This window comes from Heloderma suspectum, chromosome 12 (genome assembly GCF_057233095.1).
Source record: "Heloderma suspectum isolate Gila_16-S chromosome 12, 16-S_ref, whole genome shotgun sequence".
Classification (NCBI taxonomy): Eukaryota; Metazoa; Chordata; class Lepidosauria; order Squamata; family Helodermatidae; genus Heloderma; species Heloderma suspectum.
In genome coordinates, this window is record NC_139469.1 from 23,310,676 (window position 1) to 23,337,833 (window position 27,158).

General features: G+C 46.2%; 1 protein-coding gene across 2 annotated transcripts; it reads right to left on the reverse strand.

Moving 5' to 3' along the window:
- Nucleotides 1-717: 717 nt before the first annotated feature.
- WFIKKN1 (WAP, follistatin/kazal, immunoglobulin, kunitz and netrin domain containing 1) lies at nucleotides 718-14,958 on the reverse strand. 2 transcript variants are annotated; one of them, XR_014785577.1, is made up of 3 exons: nucleotides 14,029-14,325; nucleotides 1,071-2,632; nucleotides 720-767 (listed from the first exon to the last, which is right to left on the reverse strand). XR_014785577.1 is itself a non-coding variant. In XM_084818750.1 (2 exons), exons 1-2 carry the CDS (start codon nucleotides 14,281-14,283, stop codon nucleotides 1,139-1,141), a joined length of 1,749 nt encoding a protein of 582 aa, XP_084674876.1. In that variant the 5' UTR covers nucleotides 14,284-14,958; the 3' UTR covers nucleotides 718-1,138. The 2 variants fall into 2 exon arrangements, 1 of the variants encoding a protein (XP_084674876.1); XM_084818750.1 differs by having other exon boundaries at nucleotides 718-2,632; nucleotides 14,029-14,958.
- Nucleotides 14,959-27,158: the final 12,200 nt, after the last annotated feature.

Below are 27,158 nucleotides of genomic sequence, written 5' to 3' on the forward strand. Positions count from 1 at the left end.
GATTGCTTTAAGAACAGGAACATACAGTGGATTCCTAAGATGAGGATGGGGGAAGTAGCCACATTAACACTTTCAATTAATGCTAAAGTGGAGGATGTAATGACCTCATGCAGCCACTTCTGGAGGTTGGAAGTCACGCTGGGCCAGTTTGGACAATCATATATTCACTAAATAGGCCAAGGTATGAACAAGCCGTGTCTGTTCATGAAGCCTCTTTGCTTTTCTCTTAACGGCATGAGCAAGAAAGCCGGGAAGCTGCTACTTTACTATAGTGTTCCAGTTTTGACAGAACCAGGAACTATGGTTACCAGCTTTGGAACAAGCCTGGATATTAGAAGTTGGTTTAATATCCTAACTTGTTCCGAATCTGGAAACCATATCTTCCTGGTTTGAATGAACTTGGAAATGGGTTAATTAGAGGTTTCCTGGCTTGTTTGCTTGTGACGTGAAAAGGCTGTGGGTACAGGCAAAAGACTTATTAAGCCAAGATATGATTGGCCAAACACAGCCTTTCTTTCTTCACTAGCAACTGCCCTTTCAATCCTTAGTTAAGCTCCTCTCACATTTTGCAAACCATGCCCCTGTCTGTTTCTCTAAGCCTGGTCCTTCCCCCGTTTGCCATTACTGAATGGGAGGCTAGTCCTCAAGATCCATGATACATGGTTAAATGTGCTATTACAAGAGGAAGGGAAGGTAGGAGAGATGGCAGCCCCCACTGTGAACTGGAGAAGAAACGCAGGATTATTTTATTATTAATTTCAGATAGGCTGGAGGGGAGTGGAGGCGGGGCGGGGTCACAGGCACAGATAAATTACAGCTCACACAAAAACAGACAATAGGTAGTTACAAGCATAATGGAGCTCACTGTAATAGAATCGTGATAATAACTGAAAATGTTTAAAAAGGAGAGGGAGGTCCATAGAGCTGGCCCGAAGTGAGGATGAGAGTCGGCATTTCACCCCCTCCACTCACACCCGCTTGGAGACATGCAGGGTCTCTAGGGGCTGCAGAGTTTGGCCTGCCAGCCTCCAGCCCAATCCTGTGTAGCTGCAACAGCATGAGAAGAGAACGGCTGAATCTTCGGGGAGGGCCCTCTCTTTGTCTGTCTTCCCTTCTCCACAAAGGGGATCCACCTGCACTAGTCCTGGAAGCGGCTGAGAAGCTCGCAAGCCTTCTTCTCAAGCAGCTCATAGATCTTCTTTACCCGCTTGTCATTGGCGGCCCGGACGTAGCTGTTGGGGTCGAGAACCGCCATGCCATCCTGCACCTCCCCCATGATGATAAGGGGCCCGTCTTCAGTGGTCATGTTGGGGCAGGGGCAGTTCCAGTCCATGTCCGTCAGTGTCACCTCCAGGTACTTGATGCTGAAGAACTTGAGGCCCATCTTCTCGTCCTTGAGGACGTCGTCCAGTGCAAAGCGGGCGATCCCAGAGTCCTGGTCCTCGATGATCTCCATGAGCCGCCCCACGATGGCGAAGTCACTGCGGCAGAGGCTGAGCACCATCTTGTTCTTCAGGCGGCACGCTTTGCACTGCAGCGTCTTGGGGAAGGGGCAGACGTCCTCGCAGCCTTCCTTGCTGTCGAAGTTGTTCTCGTTGCCCTCGCAGCCGCCATAGATGAAGGAGTAGCACTGCTTCATCAGGGCGTTGTAGGCCCAGCGGGGCTCCCAGTTCTTACAGGGCCCCTGTACCATAGGGAGAGTGCACAGGTTGACTGCGTTATTGACGCAGGCCCGCTGACACTCCTCGTAAGTGTCAAAGTGGTTCTGGTTGCCCCCGCACCCACCGTACCGGAACGTAGTGCAAGAGCCCTTCTTTGAGTCAAAATGCCAGCGGACTTGGTAGGCCTCGCAGTCCTGTTTGTCAGGTTCCTTCAGGCACTCGCTGGGTGGGAGCTGCGGGGTGCTGGACGCCCTCGGCTCCCCTCTGGAGTGCTCCCTCTTGATGACCGAGAGAGGGAAGTCAGCCCGCAGGAGACCAGCAGAGTTCCTGGCTGTGCAAGTGTAGATCCCGGCGTCCTCCGGCTGCGCGTTGTAGATGACCAACTGGCCAATGTTGGTCACAACCACGTTGCCGTACATCTGGTCGGGCCGCATGATGAAGTTTTCCTGGTGGTCGCTCTGCTTCTCCCACGTGATGTCGGGACGGGGCCGCCCGCTCACGTCACAGTGGAAACTGATGGTGCCACCCACATAGACCGACTGATGGAAGGGGTTGTTGTAGAGGGCTGGTGGGATGGGCAACTCAGCCGCCGCACCGGGGGTTGGGTGAGCGGTGGTTTCCATTGGCACCGGGCTGGTGTTGGGCCAGGTGAAAATGTACTTGCAGGGCACCACGGCTAGGCTGATGCCCCGGATGCAGGCTTCAGCGTCCATGTAGCACTTGTTGTAGTAGGTGAGTCCATCGGAGGCACAGGTGAAGTTGGGCTCCTTCTCACACCTGTCCTTGCACTTGCAAACAGGCTGCCCGTCCCAGATGTCACAGTCTGAGCCCTGCTGGGTGCACAGAAAGCTCTCGCACGTGGCCTCCTGCACTTGCTCCAGAGAGGAGAGGCTTCCATCGGCGTAGCGGGCGGCCACGCAGCTCCGCAGGCCACAAACGTTGGTGCAACATTTCTCGAAGCCTTCACAATCCTGTTGAGGAAGCAGGAGCAGAATGTTTAAATTCAGGTGAACATGCGCCTTTCTTGGCATGAATCGTGTCATCAGAATATCGGTCGCTAGCTGCCTTATGCAAAGTCGGATCATTGCCCCATTCAGCTCTCCGTTGCTTGGAAGCAGCTTTCAGACAGGAGTCTTTTCCAGCCCTACCCAGAGGTGCCAGGCATCAGACCTGGGACCTTTTGCAAGCAATGCAGGGGCTACAGCCTCTTCCTGATTCAATGGAATGGGATTTCATTTCCAGTTTGTAAACTGCCTTTCTACACTGTTATACTCCAGGCAGTTTGCAAACCACAGAAATGACAAAATAAGCCGCAACAAAAATATCCTATAACAATTGAGGCAAATCAAAATATTTCCTAATGAAGAGTATAATTTAAAAAAAACTATTTAAATCAGTTAACATAAAATTCAGTGATCTGTTTCATATAATATTACAAGATAATAACTACATAAAGTATCAGCAAAAAATTACTAAACCATCACTACCAACAGTTACAGTAAAGCATGTAAAACAACCAAAACAAATACAAAAAATGCCTCAGACCGTGCAAAATAGATCAACTAGTTTGCAAGGTCACATATTTTATTAGCGCCTAATTTGAAATACTACGTTTTTATTACAATTTTATTTTGCCCTTCCTCCAAGTAGTATAGGGTAGGATACATAGTTATCTGTCTCTCTCTCTCTGTCTCTCTGTCTCTGTCTCTGTCTCTCTCTCTCTCTCTCTCTCACACACACACACACACACACACACACTTTTATCCTCACGACAAGCCTGTGAGATATGTTAAATGAATGGCCCAAGGTCACCCAGTGAGCTTGACTGAGTGGGGATTTGAACCCAAGCCTTCCCTCTTTTAATCTAGTTCTCTAACCACTACACCAAGCTGTGTATTTGGGCATGGGGGGCGGGGGAGAACCAGGTACAATAGAGGCCGTATCTTTAGGTTTGAACTGGAGTGTGTGCAGAAGTAAGGTTGCTAAGCAGTTGTAATCGTTGTAATGGTTAGCCAAATAACATGTAGTGTGATTTAAAAAACAAAACAAAAACCTTTGTCCTTATTCAAACCACAGGAAATAGAGTTGAACCCCTTGATGAATTGTACTTCAGCAATTTCAGGTTGGTATCTGTCTTTGATAGTCCGTTGTTCTAGAATGGTCACATTAAGGTCATTCACTGACCTGGTTTGCATGCATGTAAGGCGATATCGTGGGTTAATTAACCCATGATTTGCTGGGAGCGAGCCAGGTGCATGCCTCTGGTGTGCTCCTCACTTCCACTTTGTGTAAATAACCTCAGACCGCCCCGCTAGTAGGTTGTGAGTGTGACGTCCAAGCCCAACATGCTGTGGGGGTTATTTAGCCCACAATGATCTGTGGGCACAGGCCCCATATTGACAATGCAACCCCCACTTGGGGATTGTCATGTCGTGTGAACCCGGTGAGTGTGGGTTATGGGAGGGTTAAACAGCCCTCATATAACCCTGAAACAGACCACGGGTTATGCAAAGGTTGTTTAACTGTCACATAACCGAGCTCGTCAGGTTCACACGATACGACAACCCCCAAGTGGGGGTTACATATTCAAGATGGCAGCTGCACGCACCCTGCACACCCCACATCCTCACTGGATTAGATAACACATGGTGGGCTGTCATGTCATGCGAACAGCCCCTCTAAGTTGTTTCGGGGTTAAATAACCCAGAGTTAACCTCCAATTTAACCTTACATGCGGTGTGAACCAGGCGTGTCCTTTAGTGAGGATGGCTCCCTTGCTCAACTGTCACTTTTACAGACCAATTTGTTCATATAGCCTTAGGGCATTTTCACATGACTCTAAAAATGCCTTTTTTTCTTTCCCGTGCCAGTAATTCAAATGTAAAACCAAAATGGTTTATAATGCATATTTGATGTGAAATTAACACCCTTCTGCTTCAAATCCTGCATCTGTAAAATTCACATGTGTACTCAACAGCAAAGAGAGGTTCAAAGATACAAAATCATACTGTGTGTGAAAATACAGTATTCAACAGGCCGTGTTCTGTTTTGCCTAAAGCTTTCAGAATAGCCTCTCAAGAGCAAATTTTTCCAATGGGTGGAAAAACTGTGCTTGCATAGGGACTTAACCTCCTCCTGTACCTAATTTCTCATAATCTGTGCAGGTTGATATGAGTATATCTACAATGATATCAGTTTTTAATCTCAGTTCAACTGTCATGGCTTCTCCCAGAGAATCTGAGCAATTGTCTAAACAGGGCTTGAAGAAACACACCCCCCTTACAGAAATACAGTTACCAGGCTTCCCCAAGGTGAGGAAATGACAATTAAAAACAGTTTAAATCTGTGCTGCAGGTATGCCCGGAGTGTTCCTGGATTTGTATCTAACAATTTAAGTAAGATATACCAAAGTACTATTGCTGAGCATAGATTAAAATGTGAAGAAAAAGCACATAGTACATTTCTCCTAGGACTGTAGTACTTCAACCTGCAAAATGGGACAGGGATGGCATGTTTGAATGCTCCACACTGTTGAAAACAAAAACAACTCGCTGCATCACGAAAGCTAGCACTTCACAAGGAACAGTGCTAGTCTGTCCTGTTATGTTAGCTTTCTATTTGAAATGAGTTTTTGACCTGGAGGAGCATTCAAACAGGAAACTCCTCCATCTTGTAAAGTGTTACTGTCCAGCAATGATGCAGCCCAATCTTATGTATGTTTACTCAGAAGTAAGCCCCACATAGTTGCATGGGACTTACTCCCAGCCAGGCACGCAGAGAATTGCAACCTAATTTTTTTCTGGGGTTTACTGGATATTTACTCTTTTTTTAACATTTGAATTGGGTCTGAGTTGAATAGACCACACTATTTTGCTAGTGTAGACTGTTCAGTTCTGAAAGTTTTAGGCATTTGGTTAGTTTTTTAAGATAATAAAAACTACTGTTATGGTATTGAATGTGCAACGTTGCACTCAAGATTATATGAGTGTGTGTCTATACATATATACGTACGTGTGGGTGTGGGTGTATACACAGAGCGAGAGAGAGTTTTGAATATTTCAAAATCTCTTTGGGAAAGGATGTCTCCCAAACTCTGCAGTAGTACTATGTTCATATGGTACATTCACTACAATATTATTCACTTCTAACTTAAGGTGCATTCAAATGTGCTTATTTTCCTTGTCAAATGTTAGATAATATGATGCGTTACAGGCCTAGCATTTACTAAGAGGGAAAACCTGTGTCTGGACTCTACCTCAGCAGGTGAGGATGCGCATGATGGAATATTCCTCCCCACACAAAAATTTCCCTATATATAGAAATGTCGCATATATAAAACCCATCTCCATGTGACATCTGTGTAAAGGATTAAAAAAATAATTATGAAGATTTATCCAGTCATATGAGCCCGAGCCTACAGTCTGAAGCATAGGCCAGAGGCACAAGTTTACCAGCAACTAGGCTATGCTCTCTGAAGGTTCAGAGATGAACTATTTAGTTAGCTGTGGAAGTTTATGGTCCAGAGAATGCGACCAAACTGCACATCAGGTATTGGGTGAGCCCATTTACTGTATGGCTTGCCTAGCCTTGGAACTCCCTCAGCCTTTGAAAGGAGAATGTTTTACCTCATAAAACAGGGGAAGAACAAAATGGCTGCTTCATATATCAGCCCCCTTCATGCATATTTTTTTTTCATGAGAAGGAGGCTCTATGCAGAGAAGGGGCAACAAGGCCATGCCATGGGCCCATTGGACGTTGTGTGGTTCACGTGTTGAACATTCCTACATGTGGTTTGAGAGGCTAAAACTGCGGCAAGCTTCAAATGCCTCTTGAAAACGTATTTGTTTACACAGGCTTTCCTTGACCTGTAATGGGCTATGACACTGCTCTGTTTTATTGTTGTCTTTGCTGTAATTAGTGTTTTTAATTAATTATTATTTTATATTGTTTTTGTATTGTATGATATATGCATTTTAGCGTGAACCACTTAAAGATTGTATTACACTAAGCAGTATAGAAGTATTATACATAATAAATAATACAAGTTGCATATGGGCATCTGCACTGGGGAAGCATGTGATCGGGAACCCCATTTGAAGGGGGCTAATGTCTCACCTCAAACCACTTTTGAAACAGTTCTTCCTGAGGTGGGCATCTTCACCCCTTGACACAATAACTAGTCTGAAATTCTAGTTTGCCCCTACGGCCTACATTAAGCCACCTCAGCCACCCAAAAGCCCTTCTCCTATAAACAACACCACACACGTTCTTACTCTGCCTGGAACTCCCTCCCAGAATATCTATGTGGTGCTAATTTGTCTTTTCCTCCTCCCCACCTCAGACACCTCCGGACTGACGGTCTCCAGTGCTTATCTTTTATCTTCATCTCCAGATGAAACAAAGCTCATGCACATCTGACCATATTTGCTTATGTCCGTCCTTTCTACTTTTTGCCTCGTCTTTTGATCCCCACTGTTAAGGTTTAGGATTGCAAGCACCTCTGAACAGAGACCTGCCCTTTTCAACTTATGCTATGCAGCACATTGTAGCAAGGGCCGGCCTGTGACGCTTTGCTGCCCAAGGCAGAGCAGCAGATGACACCCCACTCAGCCACCCAAGTCAAGGTGCATAGCATCCAAAGCCACATTATTTTAGCACATGAGATAGATAAACAAACAAACAAACAAACAATCCCACAAGCGGGATTGGCAATAAAAATACAATAATAACAAAGTAAATTACTAATAATGCGCTGTCTTTTCATAACCCCCCAAATTTGCTGCCTGAGGTGGGTGCTGTGTTGTACAGTGATGGGGTGTGTGTGTGTGTGTGCACGCGCAAAAAAAAGTTATAATCCTTCCTCACCAAACCCTGTCATACTCTTTTCCCATGTCACATTACACACAGGAACGAGAATGAGGGACTAAGGGCCTTCGCTGGATTGTGGCCTAGCATAAGCAGCATTCAAAAGCCTTCAGGCTTGCTTCTTAACTGCTGCTACGCAGCAAGTTGCCTATTAACAGACAGTAGCCCGGTCTGCATGTAATGAGAAGCCACCGTGCGTGAATTTCCCTGCAGGGTTTTTCAATGAGGCAGCTGCCATTTTGAATATTTGGGGTGTGGCAGAGGTGCACCATAGCTTGTCATTATGTGCGAAACCGGTGAGGGTGGGTTGGGGTGGTTGACAAGCCACCTGCAACCCTATAACAGCCCCTAGGTTTCGGGGGTTTGCCAACCACACCAACAACCCACCCTCGTTGAGTTTGCACGTAACAACAAGATACAGAATGCCCTGCTGAGGTTCGAATATTAAAAATGGTGGCTGCCTCGATGAGAAGCCCCTCGGTAATTCACCCATGGTGGCTTCTTGTTAGGTGCAAACCAGGTCGATGTCTCTTTTCCTTTCTCTTTCTTCAAGGTTGAGGGCCTCTTGCTATAGGGTTAATACCAGCTGATTATTACCAATAATGGAGATTCCCTCTCAGGTTTGATTTGTTGTGAAGGATACCCTATGGTTGGCAGAGATAAGTCTTTTCCAAGATTAGATTTCAAAGTGAAGCCCGATAAGCAGCCATAATGGGGAAAAGCTGCAATACTGAGGTATTTTAGGGCATTCACATGAACATACATCTTCCCACCCCAAATCAGCTGCAATAGTTTCACCATCCTGAAGTGGAGAAAGGTTTCAGCCTCTTAGGACACTCTGTGGATGATCTTAAGGCGGCCACTCTAGAACAAATGAGCTTCAAAGACAGATTCGAACTTGAAATTGCTGAAGTTCAGTTCATCAAGAGATTCAGCTGTATTTCCTGTGGTTTGAATAAGGACAAAGGTGTGTTGTTGTTGTTTTAAATCATACTACATATGCTAATCATCTCACCGTTGCAATGATGTTTGTGTTATCACCTAACAAAGGTTTGTGAACAGCAACTGTTCAGGTAATAATCATTATCTATCTTTTTTGTATTTGGATTCCTCCCAGCATGTGTATATAAATCTACCAATTTGAGGTTAACACTTCATGCCTCTGATGAAATGGACAGTGTCCACAAAAGCTTATGCCAGAATAAATGTTACTTTAAGGTGCTACAAGACTCTTTGTTGTTTCAGAGGCATTCTCCCTTTTCACTCACATAGGAGAGAATGCTTCCCCTCAGATGATGCCTCCTATGACACAGGTGTGCATTACCTGAAAACAAAGTAGGCTTCTTGCGTCAGAAGCATTATGTTATGCATATGCAAATTTAAGGTGATAGATAAACCAACTAAAGGGATTAATCAACTAAAATTACATTTCTTGAATCGGGTTGCAGCCCTTCTTTTAAGGTTCTTTGACTGCCTTGCAGCCTTCATAGTTGGTGGGGTGAAAGGGGGTCCCTCGCTCTTTCTGTGCCTGCTTACAGCTAAAGTGAAGAATTCCAATCTGCAAGAATGCCTAATGGAGGCAGAAGCCAGAGGGCAGTTGCAGCTTATGTGATGCAGAAAACAAGGACATTTTTTTTTGTCTAGGTGTTATAGCAGAAGGGAAAAAGAAGAGGAGAAGACACTTTTTGTTTCCCTCCTCTTGGCCCTTTTGTTTCCCCCTTTCTGTCTCCCTGCTGTAAATGCAATTCTGTCCCTCCTCTTGCCATGTGTGAAAAGCAAACTTATGCATCACCCCAGCTGTGTGTGGGGCCAGCATATCTCTCCTCCACCCCATAAGTTCCCTCGACTCGTGTGCAAGCAGTACTACATGGCTGAAAACATTCAAAGAACCCCTCTCCCTCCTGTTTTTTGTAATGGGTGAAGCAGCCCTAAAGCAAAGCGATAGGAGACAGTCATTCAGGTTGTTAGACAATCACCTGGCATTGCACAAGTCGAGGAGGCTAGCTATGCCAGCAGTGTGCCAATCCAGGCTTGCTCTCTGCTTCCAGCATGACTAGCTGCCCGCTCCAAACTAGGGGTGCCTCCCAGAATGCTTCAGGAGGTTTTGTGGCACGTGTTCACCCCCTTCAGCTGGTGGCCTAACTTAAACCCTGGGGCACAACTTTACCGCCGAGGCAGCAACATTCTCAGGTGAGGACAGTGCTACTGCCTTTTTTGATAAGAAAGAAGCTGTGGGAGAAATCCTATGCATGTTTAGACAGAAAAAGTCTACAATTCCCAGCATTCCCCAGCCAGCATGGCTGGCTGGGGAATGCTGGGAGTTGTAGGACTTTTTTTTTCTGTCTAAACACGCATAGGATTGCGCCCTGTTTGTCAAAGACCCCACTGAAAAAACATCTCCAGTTTGCCATGTGAAAACTCCAGTTTTAAAGAGTTCTCCAACTCCCCGATGAAAACAACATGGCACGGTCACCATCTGAGGATGTGGCCACCTCAGATATAAACATACAAACTGAAAAAACAAATCTCATTAAAGTTTCAGTCATCGGGGAACAGGAAGACCCATAGCAAAGGCAGAAGATGTGGCGTATTTAATGCCTCTGAGTGGTGAAAGAAAGGCAGGAGAGGGAGGGGGCTGTGCAAGTCTAGCAACCTTTCACACCTCCCAGGGAAAAGTTCCCCTCGCACTCTGAGGGCCATGCTACACAAGAAAGATTTCCGACACGGAAAGGTACAGAATTAGCTTCCTGTGTAGTGGTTACCATGTCAGACTGGGAGTGGGAAGACCCCAGTTCAAATCCCCACTCAGCCATGAACCTGACTGGAACACCTTGGATCTGTTACTACCTCTCAAGCGTTATTGTAAGAATAACGTGTGTTACGGGATTGGGGGGACCATGTATATCACATGTTGAACACCTTGGAGGAAAGACAGGATAGGAATGTAAATAAACAATGCAATAATAATAATAATAATAATAATAATAATAATAATAAATGTTTTCAACGTGGAAATGATGTAGTGCCCCTTATGACATTACCTCAGGAGCAAATTACCTCAGCATGTCTCCTGCTTGTGCTATACTAATAACTGGGTTTTAACTGGTTGGATTCTGTTTATGGGTTGGATCCAGCCGTCATGTGAGTGGACGTCCATTCGCTCAATGCAACTTCCACTAGCCCAGAGAGACTTCCCTGTCCTCTCCTTCCCCATGCAGCCCTCGTCTGTGCCTCAAAACTGCTCTGGAGGGTCCCATAACTGTCCAGAGCAGTTTTCGGGGGGTGGGACTGAGAGGGCTGCAGTAAGGAAGGGAGGTCCATTCTGCTAGTAGTGTCCATTCTGCTGGTGGGTGACCAGCAGTGGATCCAACCCAGTGTCTTTTATTGCTGCGTTTTTAATTGATTCTTTTTTATATTACGTTTTAACCAAAATTCTGTTTTAATCTGTTAGCCACCTTGAGTGCCATTTTTGGTGGAAAGGTGGGGCGTACATTTAACCAATAAGCAAAACTGGGGTGATGTGGGCAGAATTGGTGACACAGCTACTTGCCTCACAAGTGTCACCCCTCCTGGGACGATGCAGGTGTGGGAAGAAGCCATGACATGGACTTCTCCCACATGAGCTAGCCTTTCCCGTGTGCTGCGCTGTAGTAACGTCCATGTTTGATGGAGTAAATGCAGAAGGTGACCTTTAGCTGAGGTTCGCAAAATACCTCTCTTCTCGAGCCGCTTCGCCTGTTGTTGGCTCTGTGCAATCATATGGAGAAACGGCCACATATGTGCCAGGCTGTATACAGATAAACTGCAGCAATGTATTTATTTGGTTTATACACAACCTTTCTACCAAGGAAATGGTGCTCAAGGGGTCTGTCGAGAATAAAAACTTAAATTTAAAATAAAAACTGCATTAAAACAATCATAAAACAAACACATGAAAAGCACAAGTAAAAACACAACAGTGAAAGAATAAAAACAGCACCCAACCCAACAGACCAGCTTACATGCCAAAGGCCTGTTGTAATAAAAATGTATTTGCCTGCCAGTGGAAGGCCATTAGAGAGTGAGCCAACCTAGCCTCCCTTGGCAGGGAGTTCCACAGCTTTGGAGTAGCCATCTAGAAGGCCCTCTCTGACGTCCCCAACAGTGCCTTTGATTCTCACGGCCACAGCTGCTCTCATGGAGCAGAAAGCAACTGTGTGACTCAGACTTTGGTTTTGCCTTAAAGCTAAAGCAAACATTACATTTTTCAGAACTATAATGAACAGGGCTGACCCATCCATGAAGCAGGGTGAGGTGCCCGTATCAGGCGGTGGAGCAGGAAGAGCAGCCGCTTCCAGCGGGTGCTCTGGAGAGCCTTACCAGCTGTTCTCCCACCATGGCATTTGCCGCAGCAAGAGAGCGGCTGGCAGGGCTCTCTGGAGCAGCTGCCTGCCTCCTCTTTCCCTCATCACGTGCGACCAAATGATGTAGCCATGGAGCTCTCATGAGACCCGCAGCCACTTCTTTTGGCCATGCAGCTCTCCATAGAGTTGACATGGCGGGGGCAAAGGTGAGGGAGGTGGTCATGTGGGCCCAGTGCCGCAGCGGCATGTCTACTCTTCTGCCTCGGGTGGAGAGAGACCTTGCGTCAGGGCTGGTAATGAACGTTGCACATGAATGTACACCTTGTGAGTGTCAGCTCTTCCAATGCCATCCCCTTGGAAATGTAGCAACCCCTCAGGATTAGCCCTGAATATTTTGGTGCCTGAGGTGGAAAATCCCAGGCACATCTCCTTCTCATAGGAACACAGGAAGCTGCCTTATACCAAGTCAGGCCCTTGAGCCATCTAACTCCATATTGTCTACACTGACTGGCAGCAGCTGTGCAGGGTTTCAGACAGGTTTCTTTCCCAGCCCTACCTGGAGATGCTGGGGACTGAACCTTCTTCATGCAAAGCATGTGCTCTGCCACAGAACTATGGTCCCTCCGATGAGTAATTAGCATCCACTTGGGAGCTCTCTTGAGTGCTCTTATGCAGCTCCTGTTCATTACAATGAGGCTTGCACAGAAGGGCAACCTGGTAAGTTGTGCCCCATGGATCAAAACGGTCTCTCTCGCACTCTGACATCCTTATTGGAACCAGGGTAGCCTAAGATACCTTGCTGCCTGAGGCAAAACAGCGAATGGCGCCCCCATCAAGGTGCATAGTTCCCAAGGCTGGCCAAAACAATTTGGCACGTGAGGCAGAAAACCCCATAAGTGCCTCTGCCTGAAAGTAAAAAACAAAATAATAAACACAATCACTAGAATTCGCTATCCTTTCATGACATCCAAAACCAGCTCCCTGAAGCAACTGCTGCCCTCTGAGTAACGGTACAGCCGGCCCTGACTGGCACCCAAACTCTGGCACCTCCTGAGGAGAAAGTCCCTTCAGGTTGCTTCATAGCAGAGTTGTCTCTGGCATGACATAATACTGCCAAGCAAAGAGGGCCGTTACTTCCCCTAGGTAGGTGATTAAACTCCCTTATTTCTGCGACCCATGAAGATTCCCAGCCACAGCACCCTGCTTTAGGGAACGGTGTGAGAGAAAGCGGCAGCAGCAAAACTAGGGCCCTGGGATGCCCGTCTGAAACATATCTAAAGACCAACAAAGTCTTCCAAAGGCACATTTGTATGTGCGCAAGAAAAGCTGTCATACTGGCACAATGTTCCACGTGTGCTTGTATGGAAGACGTTTTTCTATCGTGTGGATGATGCAGGCAGATGGGGAGCTGATTAAGATGCAAATCCTATACACACACTGACTTGAAATTAAGTTCTATTTAATTTGATAGGACATGCTTCTAAGTAGGACACATAGGATTGCGCTGCATAGCCCTCTCAGAGGTCTGCATACCCCTGCCTGAAAACAAGGATGTAGATATAGTACACAAAGAAGCAGCACTTGACTCTGAAGCCTCCAAAGGAGTAGATAAGAAAGTTCCTCTGAGCATGCACTGCTGAACAAATGCAACCCCCCCCCCCCATCCTGCACTGAGAACTGGAGAACTGGGTGTATAAAGGTGCTGAATTCTGTTTTATCCGTGGAGGACCACCAGGATCTCAGGCAAGGACCTTACTGGACCTGTTGCCTGAGATCCTTTTGAACTAGAGAAGCAGAGACTCCTCTGTGGACTTTATGCATGCCATAAAGCCCATGCCCATATGAAGATGCTCTATAATACTGTGTCAGATCATGGGTGCATGGAGGCCAGTATGGTCTGCTTTGACTCATCTTAGGAGATGGGAGTGACTGGTGCCAATCTGGTCATCTTTTAACTAGAATGCCAGGGAACTTCTGGATGGGAAGCATGTGCCCTAGTGCTGAGCTAATCCACTCCCCCCCTCCTCCCCAACATGCTTAATCCACCCTTCTTTTGCCATAGAAGGGCATTTCATCCAAAGAGTGCAGCAGCACCCCCTCCTGGCCTCCAATGCAGCTGGGGTGGTGGTGGAAGCGAAAGCAGCGGCCGCAGCACTCACCTGATCCGTGTGGCACTCCCGTTCACAGGTGCTCTGAGCATCCACCCAGAGGTTGGGGTTCAGCTGGTTGGGGCACACGCCCAGGTGGCTCATTCTGATTGGCTGCAGGCTGGCCCCTTCTGCCAGGACAGACAGCAGAGAGAGGATCAGTGAGGGCAGCATGGGGTCTGGGTGGTTCTCCGAGCCTGCCCCTCCGAGCCTTCTCTGGCAGCCTTCTTGCTTGAGTCCTTTCCCTGTGAAAGTCCAGAAAGGCATTCAGCTGCAGCTGGCTCCTGCTGTAACCCACTGCGTTGTCTCTCTCTCTTCCCCCCACCCCAGCCAAGAACAGTGTTCCACTTTGCCCTGTGTGATAGACAAAACAATCACATCCGCAAAGAGTGGAGGGGGAGAGGAGGTAGAGAGAGAGATAAAAGAAAAGAAAGCTCTCCTGTTCTTTCTCTCCCCCTCTGCTCTTAATTCCCCCAGTACAATCTCTTCATCTTATCTCCGTCCTTGATGACTAGTGTCCATTCCACACCACGCTGCTGCTTCTTTCCAGCTCCAAAATTCCACAAGGGCCTTCCACAAAAGAGCATCATTCAAGCAGGGCGGTCAAGAAGAGCTGGCACATCCGTTCGCCCTCTTCGGGAGATGTGGGCTCCCAGTCTGATCTCCTCCCTCAAACCTCATCCAGTTGTGGGTGTTGCTGAAAGGTTTTGGGGGGTTTGTTTTGCCCCCTCCGCAGTCAAAGAGTTATTCCAATTCCCAAGACTCTTTTAAAAAGGAAGGGAAAAAAACCTAACGGGGGCGGGGGGGGGGTGTGATCCAGGCCAGAGGCAAATGTAAACTTCTATTTTCTAAAATATATATATGTATCTTCTGGACTTTGTGAAGACAATTTGGGAGCATCCACAGGCAGATCAAATCCCTGGCCAGTGCTAAGAGAGTTATAAAGCTGCTCTGGGTGAGTGTGTGTGTGTCTGGGGTGGGGGGAGAGAAAAAGGAGGAGGAGGAGGGGGTTGTAACCTGAATCTCCTCCCCTCTCACCCATGCGTCTGGGAGTTTGGAATGGAAAAGAGGCTGACCTCAGACGCTAACCCTGTCTGGGTTGATCGACTGGGCAAACACTAGGAAGAGATCAAAGGGGGCGGGGGGGGGGGAGAACACTGTAGAGCCCTCTCTCTGCCTTCCAAAAAAGTCAGATAGACACACAGACCCATTGAGTGGGGTGAATTCTTTCAGGATGAGAGAACGCCCAAAGGCCTCTTGTCCACTTGAACTGAGGCTGACCATACCAGGCTGTGCATGGTTCGGACAAGTCCAGACCTCTCATACAGTACCTGGACATGTTTTCCTTGGGCGGGCGGATGTAGGTTCCTCCTGCAATTGCTTTAAAATGCTATGTGAGTAATGCAGGCGATGGTAATCTACAGCTGCAGCAGGAGACGATTGACTGAGGTGGCAGCAGGTGATACAGTCACGGAACCAGGCGTGGGAGAACTCCCTGGAAAACAGAATGTAGAAAAGGCTCTAGCATGGAAATCTGGGAAGCATGGATAGGTCTGTATCTACAGACAGTGTGGTTTAACGGTTAGAATGTTGGACTATGGCCAGATCTACACCTTGTGTCATAGCGATATGATCTCATCATGGTGACGCTATATCCCTCTTGCGCATTTATACCTGGTAGCACGCACAATGACATCTGTTGCGATATTTTGGATAATATGGAATAAAACGTGAGAAATAACACTAGAAAAGAGGTATATAGGATGCATAATGTGCCCCAACAGGTATCTGTGTACTTTAATCAAGAGCAATAGTGTAGACCTAGTTTAGATCTGGAGAGAGACCCAGGTTCAAATCCCCACTCAGCTGCAAAGCCAGTCACTTTCTCTCAGCCTAACCTACTTACAGGTTCATTCTGAAGATAAAATGGGGAAGGGAACCATATATCATAGAATCATAGACTAGTAGGGTTGGAAGGGGCCTACAAGACCATCGAGTCCAACCCCCTGCTCAATGCAGGAATCCAAGTCAGATGACGACTTGAGCTCCTAGGAAGAAAGGTCGGATATAAATGTAATAAACAGAGTTGGTGATGGTAGGAGTGGTGATGTAGAGGAACATTTTCAAGTACAGGAGCTCATCCTGCTGGCTGCCATAGTCACACCTCCCAGGAGATTGAGAGAGAGAGAGAGAGAGAGAGAGAGAGAGGAGCTAACACCCTGGCTACACTCCCTCATAAAACATAGACATCCAAAAACAAACAAACCACTCATAAAACCTCACAATTAAGTTTACGGGCATGACTGCAATTTTATGCGTAACTATGCCACCTGGGAGAAAGTCCCGTTGAACTCAGTGGTGCTTGGTCCTGACCACATACGTAGGTTCAGCTTCTACCTTTGAGCTTTAACAAAAGACCTTCTGCCAGTGGAAATGCAACCTTTAGCTTTTATTTAGAAATGCAAAGAATCTTGTAAAGAAAAAAGAAAGTGTTACCATCTAAACTGCTAGCATGAAAAAGAAAGACCATCAAAGAAAAGGGAAGGAGTATCCAGCCTCTGCTTAATTATTTTCTTCATTTGCTGACTTCCCCTATCCTAAATCTGTCATAAACAGTAGTAAAACTTGAAAGCCTCATTTTCACCTCATTCACTCACCAGAGTGAGGAGCCCTGGCGCTCTGGCAGATTATGTCATTGCTCCTGCTCTGAAAAAAAGCCCTGGAGCTGTGTCCCTCTGCATTCCCCCCCCCCCACTACACCACTAATCTTTCCTTCCTTTGCATGGTTTTTTGTCCCACTCATGCCAGTGGTGAGCAGACTTGAAGCTTGCAGGATCTAGTTTTTGTTTTTGTTTTTACCAGAACCCCAAGATCCACCTGTTGGACCCTGATACAAAAGACACACACTGAGAATTTGAACCCAGGAATTTGCTTTGAGTACTGAATGGAGCCCATAATCCTTCTACACAGGAATCTACTGCTGTTTACCCCAAGCAATTTCAGAAGTGTAATTTAGGGTGTGGGGAGAGGTGGGACTCATTTTCCTACTGCTATTGTTAAACAATTGGAAGTCAGAAATCCTTCACAATCTACTGCAGTTTCTCCAAACATCTACTAGTAGATCCAGAATTACCTTCTGCTCATTCCTACACTATACCACTGGAGAGGAGCTCTCATGAATATGAGCAATATACTTCCGAATATTGTATATATATACTGAGGACAAACAAAAGGGGACAACTATAAGGATGTCACACTGGATCAGACCAAGGGTCCATCTCGTCAGCATTCTGTTCACACAGTGGCCAACCAGGTGCCTGTGGGAAACCCACAGGTAGGACATGACTGTAACAGCACCCTCCCACCCATGTTCCCCAGCAACTGGTGTACATAGGTGCACTGCCTCTGGTACTGGAGGTAGTAGATGGCCATCAGCACTAGTAGCCTTATCCTTCATGAATTTGTCCAATCCCCTTTTAAAGCCATCCAAAGTGGTGGCCATCAGCACATCTTGTAATAATAGCAAATTCCATAGGTTTTAACTATGCACTCTACAAAGAAATCCTTCCTTTGGTCGGTCCTGAATCTCCCACCCCAGGTTCTAGTATGATGAGAAAGGGAGAAAAATGCCTCCCTACCCACTTCTCCCACACCATGAAGCATTTTGTACACTTTTGTTGCCTTCAGGCACTGCTAGGGTGGCCGCGTGTCCTCTTTTACTGAGTTTTCTATTTGAAGGGCTGCTGGAAGACTGTCCTCTATTTGGAGGGCCGTCCTATGCAACTCCAGTTTAAAGACAAACTCTACACCAGCCTAAAATCCCGCATTTAAAATGGGGCTTTCTGTTTCCGTTTTAAATGCAGGATCACAACTCCCTTTACACACACTTCATTTCCCCTCTCCTTCTCCCAGTATCCGAGTCTTCCATTATCTTTCATTGATCTCGCTCCTCTTCTTGCCGCTTTAATTCTTTTCACGGAGGAAACTGAAGCGGAACACAACGGGGTAATTTGATAGCTCATTAACTGCGATCTATTTAAAAATGGAAGAAAGGGCATTTAGTGCAGGAGACGCCTTGAATGATCATGGTGTCATGTAAAGAGCCCGCAAACTTCCATGAAGGAGCAATCTCAGTCGCAGGATAAAAGCTCCGTGTGAAGAGCCACAAGACGGGAGAGCAACGTGATGTTGTCCACCTATAGCTAGCACCTGGATACCAGACTGAAGGGAGGCATACAGGTCACCTGGTCATAGCCCTCCCCACTATGAAATTGTATTTCTATTGAAATTATAATGATTATAATTATAACCCCAGGGCATGGTCTGAAGGCACATGAGGCAGCCACCTTGCTGAAGCTAAGTGGGTCTGGGTCTGGTCCGTGCTTGGAGGAGAGACCACCTGGGCGCCACATGTAGCCACCTTGAGTTCCATGATGGAAGAAAGGCGGGATATAAATGTAATTAATAAATAAATACATTATTTCCAAATTTGCATTCGTACATGTAAATTAGCATTTGCACGCAAATCAGTGTCCTCCCCCGTCCTTTTGGCAATGCATAAGTGGCCACCCTAGAATGTACAGAGGCACCTGTTTGACCATTGGTTGTCAACAGAATGCTGGATTAGGTGGGTCTTTGATCCTGGAAGGCACTTTTTGTGTGTATGTTTAGCGTCAAAAGTGCCTGCAAGTGCAATACAGTCCATCTGCAAAGCAGGGTGAGGTGGGTAGGTTATGCCAGTTCAAGCCAACAGGGAACAGGTACCATGTCTTGACGTAAATTGTTGGGGGTGATGCTATGAGTCCTAGACACACCAAGGAGACCTAGATGGCAAGAGCTTACAAATGCTTTTTCTGAGCCTGAGACTTTGGACAGCAGCCTCAAATTTGAGGTACATTCCCAATCACCTCCTCCGCATTCTTGCTCCCTGTAGCCTGCCGAATGGCTTAGCAGCTGGTGTGTGTGTGTGTGTGTGTGTGTGTGTGTGAGAGAGAGAGAGAAATTCGGGGCTTGAGCCCCTGAAGCAGAGGTGCAGCCTCTGCAGGCCACCTGCGGCCCACAGCTAAGGCCTTTACCAGCAAAGACTTGCACCATAACTTGGCAACCTTGGCTGTCTTTTGATAGGGGGGGCTTTCTGTTGCCACCTCACAAGTCAACTCTCCAGCATAGCCTCTGACAGCCAGCTTCAGCCACCTCAGCATCTAGGTGGCTCATCTCAGCTACAATAGGGGTGTTCAAACCCACAGAAAGGCTTAACAACGACAGTACTGAATTCTTTATGATTAGGACTGAAACATTTAGGCTGCAGTACTATATATACTGACTTGAGAGTAAGCCCTGTTGAACTCAATGTGTTTTACTTCTGAGTAGACATGCATAGGATTGCACTGTTAGTCAATGGATTGGTTATATTAATTGATGAAAGACCTTTTGACCAACAAAAAATCTCCCCCTTGACTAACTGGGCTGCAGATTTTTTAAAAATAATTTCATCATTAAATAATGTTCAAATCATTAAATACATTTGATCATTTTTATACAAGAAATGACAAAAATTGTGGCTGGCAGGCACCAGCTTAGAAAAGTATTCCCCTTTCTCTCACACACATACAGGATGAGATACTTCTTCTAAAACATTGCCTCTTGCAAGGTTGTGTGTGCATCATCCCAAAATTAATGATGGAATTAACAAGCCTTCTTTCTTAGTATTGTTGCACTCCTGTGCAAATAAATGCGGATTTGATTAATCAACTAAAATGCATATAATTAAACAACTACAATTTATTTAATTGGGTCCTGTTTTCTGCAACCTTTCAGCTGAGCAAATCCACAAGCCAAATTATAGTCATCGTCATAATGAAACAGTACAGTCAATTCTAAAGAATAAGGCTGCAGCCCTATACCCATACCTACCTAGTTGTGGGGTAAGCCCCATTGAACTCAATGGGACTTACTTATGACTAGACGTGTATAGGATTGCACAGTTAGTTCCCACTTAAATCAATGGGACTTGAGTCATTACTGACTTGTTCCATGGATTCCAATGGAACTTAAGTTCAAGGGCCAGTGGTAGGGCACAGGCTTGGCGTGCCAAAGGTCCCAGGTTCAATCCCTGGTAACTTCAAGTAGGGCCAGGAAAGACTCTGGAACAGCCATTGCCAGCCAGTGTCGACAACACTGAGCTAGATGGACCAAGGGTCTGACGCAAGACATGGCAGGTTCCTATGTTCCTAGCCAACTGAGTGGATGTAACCCAGTGTTTAAAATCCACTTAAAACCCCAAGACATCCACCACCGCTGTCCAGAGTTCCAGTGCTCAAATTGCTCACACACACACACACACACACACACACAGAAACCATACATCTGAGATTGGAAATACTGGACCTAGGGAGGCTAGGGAGCTGCCTTGTATCAAGTCAGCCCATTTGTCCGTCTAGCTCAGTATTGCCTTTACTCATTGGTAGCCGCTTTTCAGGGCTGCAGACAGGAGTCTTTCCCAGCCCTATCTGGAGATGCCAGCAATCGAACCTGGGACTGTCTGCATGCAAAGCATCTGCTCTACCCCTGAGCTACAGCCTGTCCCCTTACAAACCAGGGATGGTCCTCCGACGGCCAAGGGGGCAGCTACACTGCACAGTAGGCTGCCTCACTCCTACAGTGTATTAGCCTTTGAGTGCCTGCTGCTCCTGAATCTTACATGCTTTTTTTTTTCTTTTGCATGTATGTCAGAGTTACTGTGGTGCAACGGGTAGGGTACAGGACTTGAACCAGGGAGCAGTGCTTGCATTTCAGAGGTGGGGACAGAGGAAGCCGCCCCCCCCCCCCAGCTACTGTCTTTAGACCTCTATGGGACCATGATTTGGCTAAAGATGTGTTTATGTTTTTATCGCTTTTAATATTTTAACTGTTTTTATGTATGTTATTCTTAAGCTGCCTTGGGAGAGCTTCTGCCCTGAAAGGTGGCCAAGAAATATTTTTAATGAATAATCAATCAGTCAGGGGGCGTGTGGATTTCATGAAGGGCTCCTCCCTGCCCAATGCCTGGGAGAGAGACCTTGCTTCAAATACCCACCTGCATGTAGCTCACTTGGTTGACCTCAGCCAGTTGTGCTCTGCCTCACAGGACTGGCATGAAGATAAATGGGATGACCTCCATGTATGTTGCACTGAGTCTTCAGAAATAGGATGGGGGAGAAAAAGTGAGAAAAAAGAAAGAAATTTGATTGACTTTTGTTTCAGTAGGGCTTTGATGAGCAATTCTCTTGTTGTTGTTGTTTAAAATACTTTTTATTCTATTTTTAATCTTTATAAATGAAATAAACAATAGCAACAACCCAAACATTATCTACAGTTTCCAACAATACAGTATTCTTAAGAGGACACAGCAATAACAAGAGAAAGAAGTGGGGGGAAAAGAAAGAAAAAAGAAAAAAAAAAAGACCAAGGGGGAAGAAAGCCAAAGGTGAAAAGAAAAAAAAATATATAAAAGTTACTTCAAGGTAACTTGAATTAAACTCAAGTTATTTCAAGGTAACATGATTAAATTTAAACTTCATTACACCCAGACTTCAAGTATTATTCTATTTAAAAATTATACCTATATTATTGCCATTATTACACTTCAATACAGCATAGATGATCAACCTTAAATTTCAATATCATATCATCAGTCTTATAACACGGAAGGAAGCATACAATTCATTTCCACTAAGCATATATTGTTGTTTATTCGGTCAGTCGCTTCCGACTCTTCGTGGCTTCACGGACCAGCCCACGCCAGAGCTTCCTGTTGGCCATTGCCACCCCCAGCTCCCCCAAGGTCGAGCCCGTCACCTCCAGAATATCATCCATCCACCTTGCCCTTGGTCGGCCCCTCTTCCTGTTGCCTTCCACTTTCCCTAGCATCAGCATCTTCTCCAGGGCATCCTGTCTTCTCATGATGTGGCCAAAGTACTTCAGTTTTGCCTTTAATATCCTTCCCTCAAGTGAGCAGTCTGGCTTGATTTCCTGGAGTATGGACTGGTTTGATCTTCTTGCAGTCCAAGGCACTCTCGGAATTTTCCTCCAGCTTATATATAAGCAGATATTGCCCTTCAATTAATATACGTATAATAATAGAGCTTAAAAACTGTAGCTAGTTAAAAATATTACTAATCAAGGTCTCATAGCTGTTGTTCTTGTTGTTGTTCTCCTCCTCCTCCTCCTGCTGCAGCTATATTTTAAATTAAGCAAAGGCTGGAGGGCCACCAACACTGGTTCCACCCATGATCCAAGACAAAGGGCAGAGGGAGTCTCTTAACCCTCTTCTCTCTGGCACGAGCAACAAAAGAGCCATCAGCACAGTCTCCACCTGACCCACCTCAACTGCCAGGGCCAGCGTCAAGGGTAGGCATGGTTGGGCACTTGCCAAGGGCCCACATGCAAGAAGGGGCCCACCGACAAAAGCCCCTTGGAGTTGCTCTCCCTTTTCACCTTTGCAACCTGCTCATTCACCTACCTCTTGCCCAGACAACCGTGGGGGTGAGAAGAAGGAGCGGTAGATGCCACTGCCGATCTGCTCCCTGGCTCTCTGCCTGTCAAGCATGCAAGTGGCAGCAATGATGACTATTCCAGCATCTCATTCCCAACAGTGGCCAACCAGATGCCTCTGGGAAGCCCACAAACAGGGCATGAAGAAAATAGCCTTCTCCTGCTGTTAGTTCCCTTGCATCTGGTATTCAAAGGTATACTGCATCTGAATGAGGAAGTTCTATTCAGCTGTCATGGCCAACAGCCACAGACAGACACATCCTCCATAAATTTATATCTAATGAAGAGAGTGAATTGCAAGTGCACGAATGCTAAGTTCCTGAGATATGATCAATCAAATGCAGAGCGCCAGGGTTTTAAATAAATCCAAGCCAGTGACTAGGCTAGGACAAATAAGCCAAAGATTAGTTGCCCACTACTTTGGAGCAATAATGAAAAACTAAGCATTTATTTATTATATTTCTAATCTGGCCAGTAGCAGACGTTCTCTGGGTGGATTATGAGCAGCTAAAAGAATACAATACAATACAAGGATAAATATAATATATATAAAAAACAGCCATCAAATCTAAAACAAAAACTCTATAACTGGGAGAAAAGAAAGGACTTTGCCTGATACTAAAAAGATAACAAGTAGGCAGGCCCAGCATCATGGGTAAGCATGGTTGGGCATCTGCCCAGGGCCCGCACCCCAGCAGGGGCCCACTGACAAGAGCCCCCTGGACTTGCTCCTCCTCTTCTACATTGCAACCTGCTTCTTCACGTGCCTCTTGTTCTGGCCCAGGCAATGGTGGTGGTAAGAAGGAGGAGCACGGGATGCCACGGCCTCCTTGCTCCCTGGGTCTCTGCCTGTCAAGCCAGCAAGTGATGAGAAAAATATTGAGGAGAAAGAGCCGCTGGGGACAATGGGGGTGAGAAGGTAGACTCACTGAGGGAGGGGGCCCATGGAGGGTGTCTTGCCCAAGGGCCCTCCAGAACCTCGAGCTGGCACTGAATGTAGGCACCAGATGAGCCTCCTTGGGGAGGGTATTCTATAACCAGGGCATCACAACTGAAGAGGCCCTGTAATTTGTAGCTACCTAGCTAACATCCTTCGGCAAGGCCACCTAAAGGAAGGCATCTGAAGATGACCTAAGGGTCTGAGCAGGTACATACAGAAGCGTATGCAAGATCGCTTCCCTGTATCCCCCGCATAAACACTGTCACCCTCCCCAGATTTACATCTGTACTAGGCAGCCTTGAGCCCCTGCTGCTCTTGGTTTAGGGACCATAGCGCAGTGCCTTGCAGGTGGAAGATCTCCGGTTCTTTGGCATCTCTAGTTAAAAGGATCTCAAGTGATGGATCAGACTTTCTCTGCCTGAGCCCCCAGAGAGCTCTTGCCAGTCAGAGGAGACAACCCTGGGCTAGCTAGTCTGAATTGGTGTACAGCAGCTTCCTATGTTAGTATTTATTTATCTGCAATATTTTTACCCCACTCTTCAGTCAAAAAAGGCTCCCAGAGCAGTTTAATGATTACTAAAGAGACAGTCCCTGCCCTCAGGCTTACAATCTAAAATACACAACACAAAAGGGAAGGGGATTGGGAGGGAGGAGGGAAAAAACGCAAAATTCTGGCACCACCAGTTCCTAGTTTCACAGTTCTTAGGAGTGTTCTTTCTGGCAGGGAAGGGCAAAACAAGCTCCCTGCAGTTGCTCCCTCTCTGGCGGATGAATGGGGCCAGGTTGGTCTCCTCCTTGCCATGATGCTCTTCCTGGGAGGGAGGAGGTGCAGTATCCAGTGGCCCTTGGTTCTCTGAGTGATAGATGAGGCCCCAGTCTGCAGAGACTGTCAATTAGGCATGGGATAAGGGAGGAGATGGCACCCAGGGGAAGACAGCAAAGGGGATGGAGTCCTCTTTTCAGCTGAACTCTTCTAGACCCACTGGAAGGTGGCAGCATCACCTACTAAGGACAGGGGGGAGAGCTGCTGGGGAAAGCCTGTTGTTGGTTGCTGCTAAGCCTTTAAAGAGCTGTGATGGAAAAAGAAAAAAAAAGTCTAGCACCAGGCACTACATAGAACAGTTGGTAGAGCTAAAATAAATCCCCACGGAGAATTGTGTGCTGTCTGTTGCTAGGAAGAGTGATCAGCCAACAAAACAGCTTCACTGTACCTGCATCGTGTTCAGGCTAGAGGATCAGGGAAGTCCCAGAGAGCTGGCTATACACAGGCTTGATGCCATCCATAAGTCACATCTCTGCCAGGGAGAGCCAAAGAATAGCGAAGTTTCAGAAGAGTCCTGCTCTGAGAGGGGCCTTTATGGAAAACACCACAGCTTCCCTCTCCCCCATGAATGGACCAGACTGCAGGATCGTTCAAGAAAGTTTCACTGCCAACAAACAACTGATGGATGCTTGTGTGTGCACAGATATTATATATTATATATATTCTGTGTGGTTACAGCAGAGATGTTAAAGAAGCAGGTCTGAGTGTACTCTGTGACAAAAGAACCTTTCAGAATTCTGAACCTGGGAAAAACCAGATTCTGTGACCTGAGCGAAATATAGAAGTGCATTTTATTTGCATGCTCCCATTGATTTTGCTTTTTTGGTTTACTATTTTGCATAATCCCCTTCATGGATCACTGCCTTGTTGTGGCGAAGGGGCTTGCGTAACTCAGTGAAGCCATAAGCTATGCCATGCAGGGTCACCCAAGACAGACAGGTCATGGCAGAGAGTTCTGACAAAATGTGGTCCACTGGAGAAGGAAATGGCAACCCACTCCAGTATTCTTGCCAAGAAAACCCCATGGAACATATCACAAGGCTAAAAGATATGATGCCGGAAGATGAGACCCTCAGGTCGGAAGGTGTCCAATATACTACTGGGGAAGAGCAGAGGGTATTTCCAAGTAGCGCCAGAAAGAGTGAAGCGGCTGGGCCAAAGCCGAAAGGACACTCAGCTGTGGATGTGTCTGGTGGTGAAAAGAAAATCCGATGCTGTAAAGAACAATATTGTTTAGGAACCTGGAATGTCAGATCAATGAATCAAGGTAAGCTGGAGGTGGTCAAACATGAGATGGCAAGATTGAACATCGACATCTGGGGAATCAGTGAACTCAAATGGACAGGCATGGGCGAATTTAATTCAGGTGACCATTATATCTACTATTGTGGGCAAGAATCCCTTAGAAGAAATGAAGTAGCACTCATAGTCAACAAAAGTGCGGGAAAAGCAGTACTGGGGTACAATCTTAAAAATGATAGAATGATCTCAGTACGAATCCAAGGCAAACCATTCAACAACACAGTAATACAAGTCTATGCCCCAACCACTGATGCCGAAGAAGCTGAGGTTGATCGGTTCTGTGAAGACCTACAACACCTTCTAGAACTAACACCAAAAAAAGATGTCCTCTTCATCATAGGGGATTGCAATGCTAAAGTAGGAAGTCAAGAAATCACTGGGATAACAGGCAGGCATGGCCTTGGTGTACAAAATGAAGCAGGACAAAAGCTAATAGAGTTTTGCCAAGAGAACACGCTGATCATAGCAAACACTCTTTTCCAACAGCACAAGAGATGACTCTACACATGGACATCACCAGATGGTCAATATCGAAATCAGATTGATTATGTCCTTTGCAGCCAAAGATGGAGAAGCTCTATACAGTCAGTCAAAACAAGACCTGGAGCTGACTGTGGCCCAGATCATGAGCTTCTTGTTGCAAAATTTCAGCTTAAATTGAAGAACGTAAGGAAAACCACTAAACCATTCAGGTATGACCTAAATCATATCCCTTATGAATATACAGTGGAGGTGAGGAATAGATTTCAGGGATTAGACCTGATAGACAGAGTGCCTGAGGAACTATGGACGGAGGTCCGTAACATTGTTCAGGAGGCAGCAACTCAATCCATCCCAAAGAAAAAGAAATGCAAGAAAGCCAAGTGGCTGTCTGATGAGGCTTTACAAGTAGCTGAGGAAAGAAGGGAAGCGAAAAGCAAGGGAGAAAGGGGAAGATATATCCAACTGAATGCAGAGTTCCAGAGAATAGCAAGGAGAGACAAGAAGGCCTTCTTCAATGAACAATGCAAAGAAATCGAGGAAAACAACAGAATGGGAAAGACTAGAGATCTCTTCAAGAAAATTGGAGATCTCAAGGGAACGTTTTGTGCAAAGACGGGCATGATAAAGGACAAAGAAGGCAGGGACCTAACAGAAGCAGATGAGATTAAGAAGAGGTGGAAAGAATACACAGAAGAACTATACAGGGAAGATCTGAATGTCCCTGATAGCCATGATAGTGCGGTCACTGAACTTGAGCCGGACATCCTAGAGAGTGAAGTCAAGTGGGCCTTAGGAAGCATTAGTAACAACAAAGCTAGTGGAGATGACAGTATTCCAGCTGAGCTATTTAAAATCCTAAAAGATGATGCTGTTAAAGTGCTGCATTCAATATGCCAACAAATTTGGAACACTCAACAGTGGCCACAAGACTGGAAAAGGTCAGTTTATATTCCAGTTCCAAAGAAGGGCAATGCCAAAGAGTGTTCAAACTACCACACAATTGCTCTCATTTCACATGCCAGCAAGGCGATGCTCAAAATCCTACAAGCTAGGCTTCAGCAG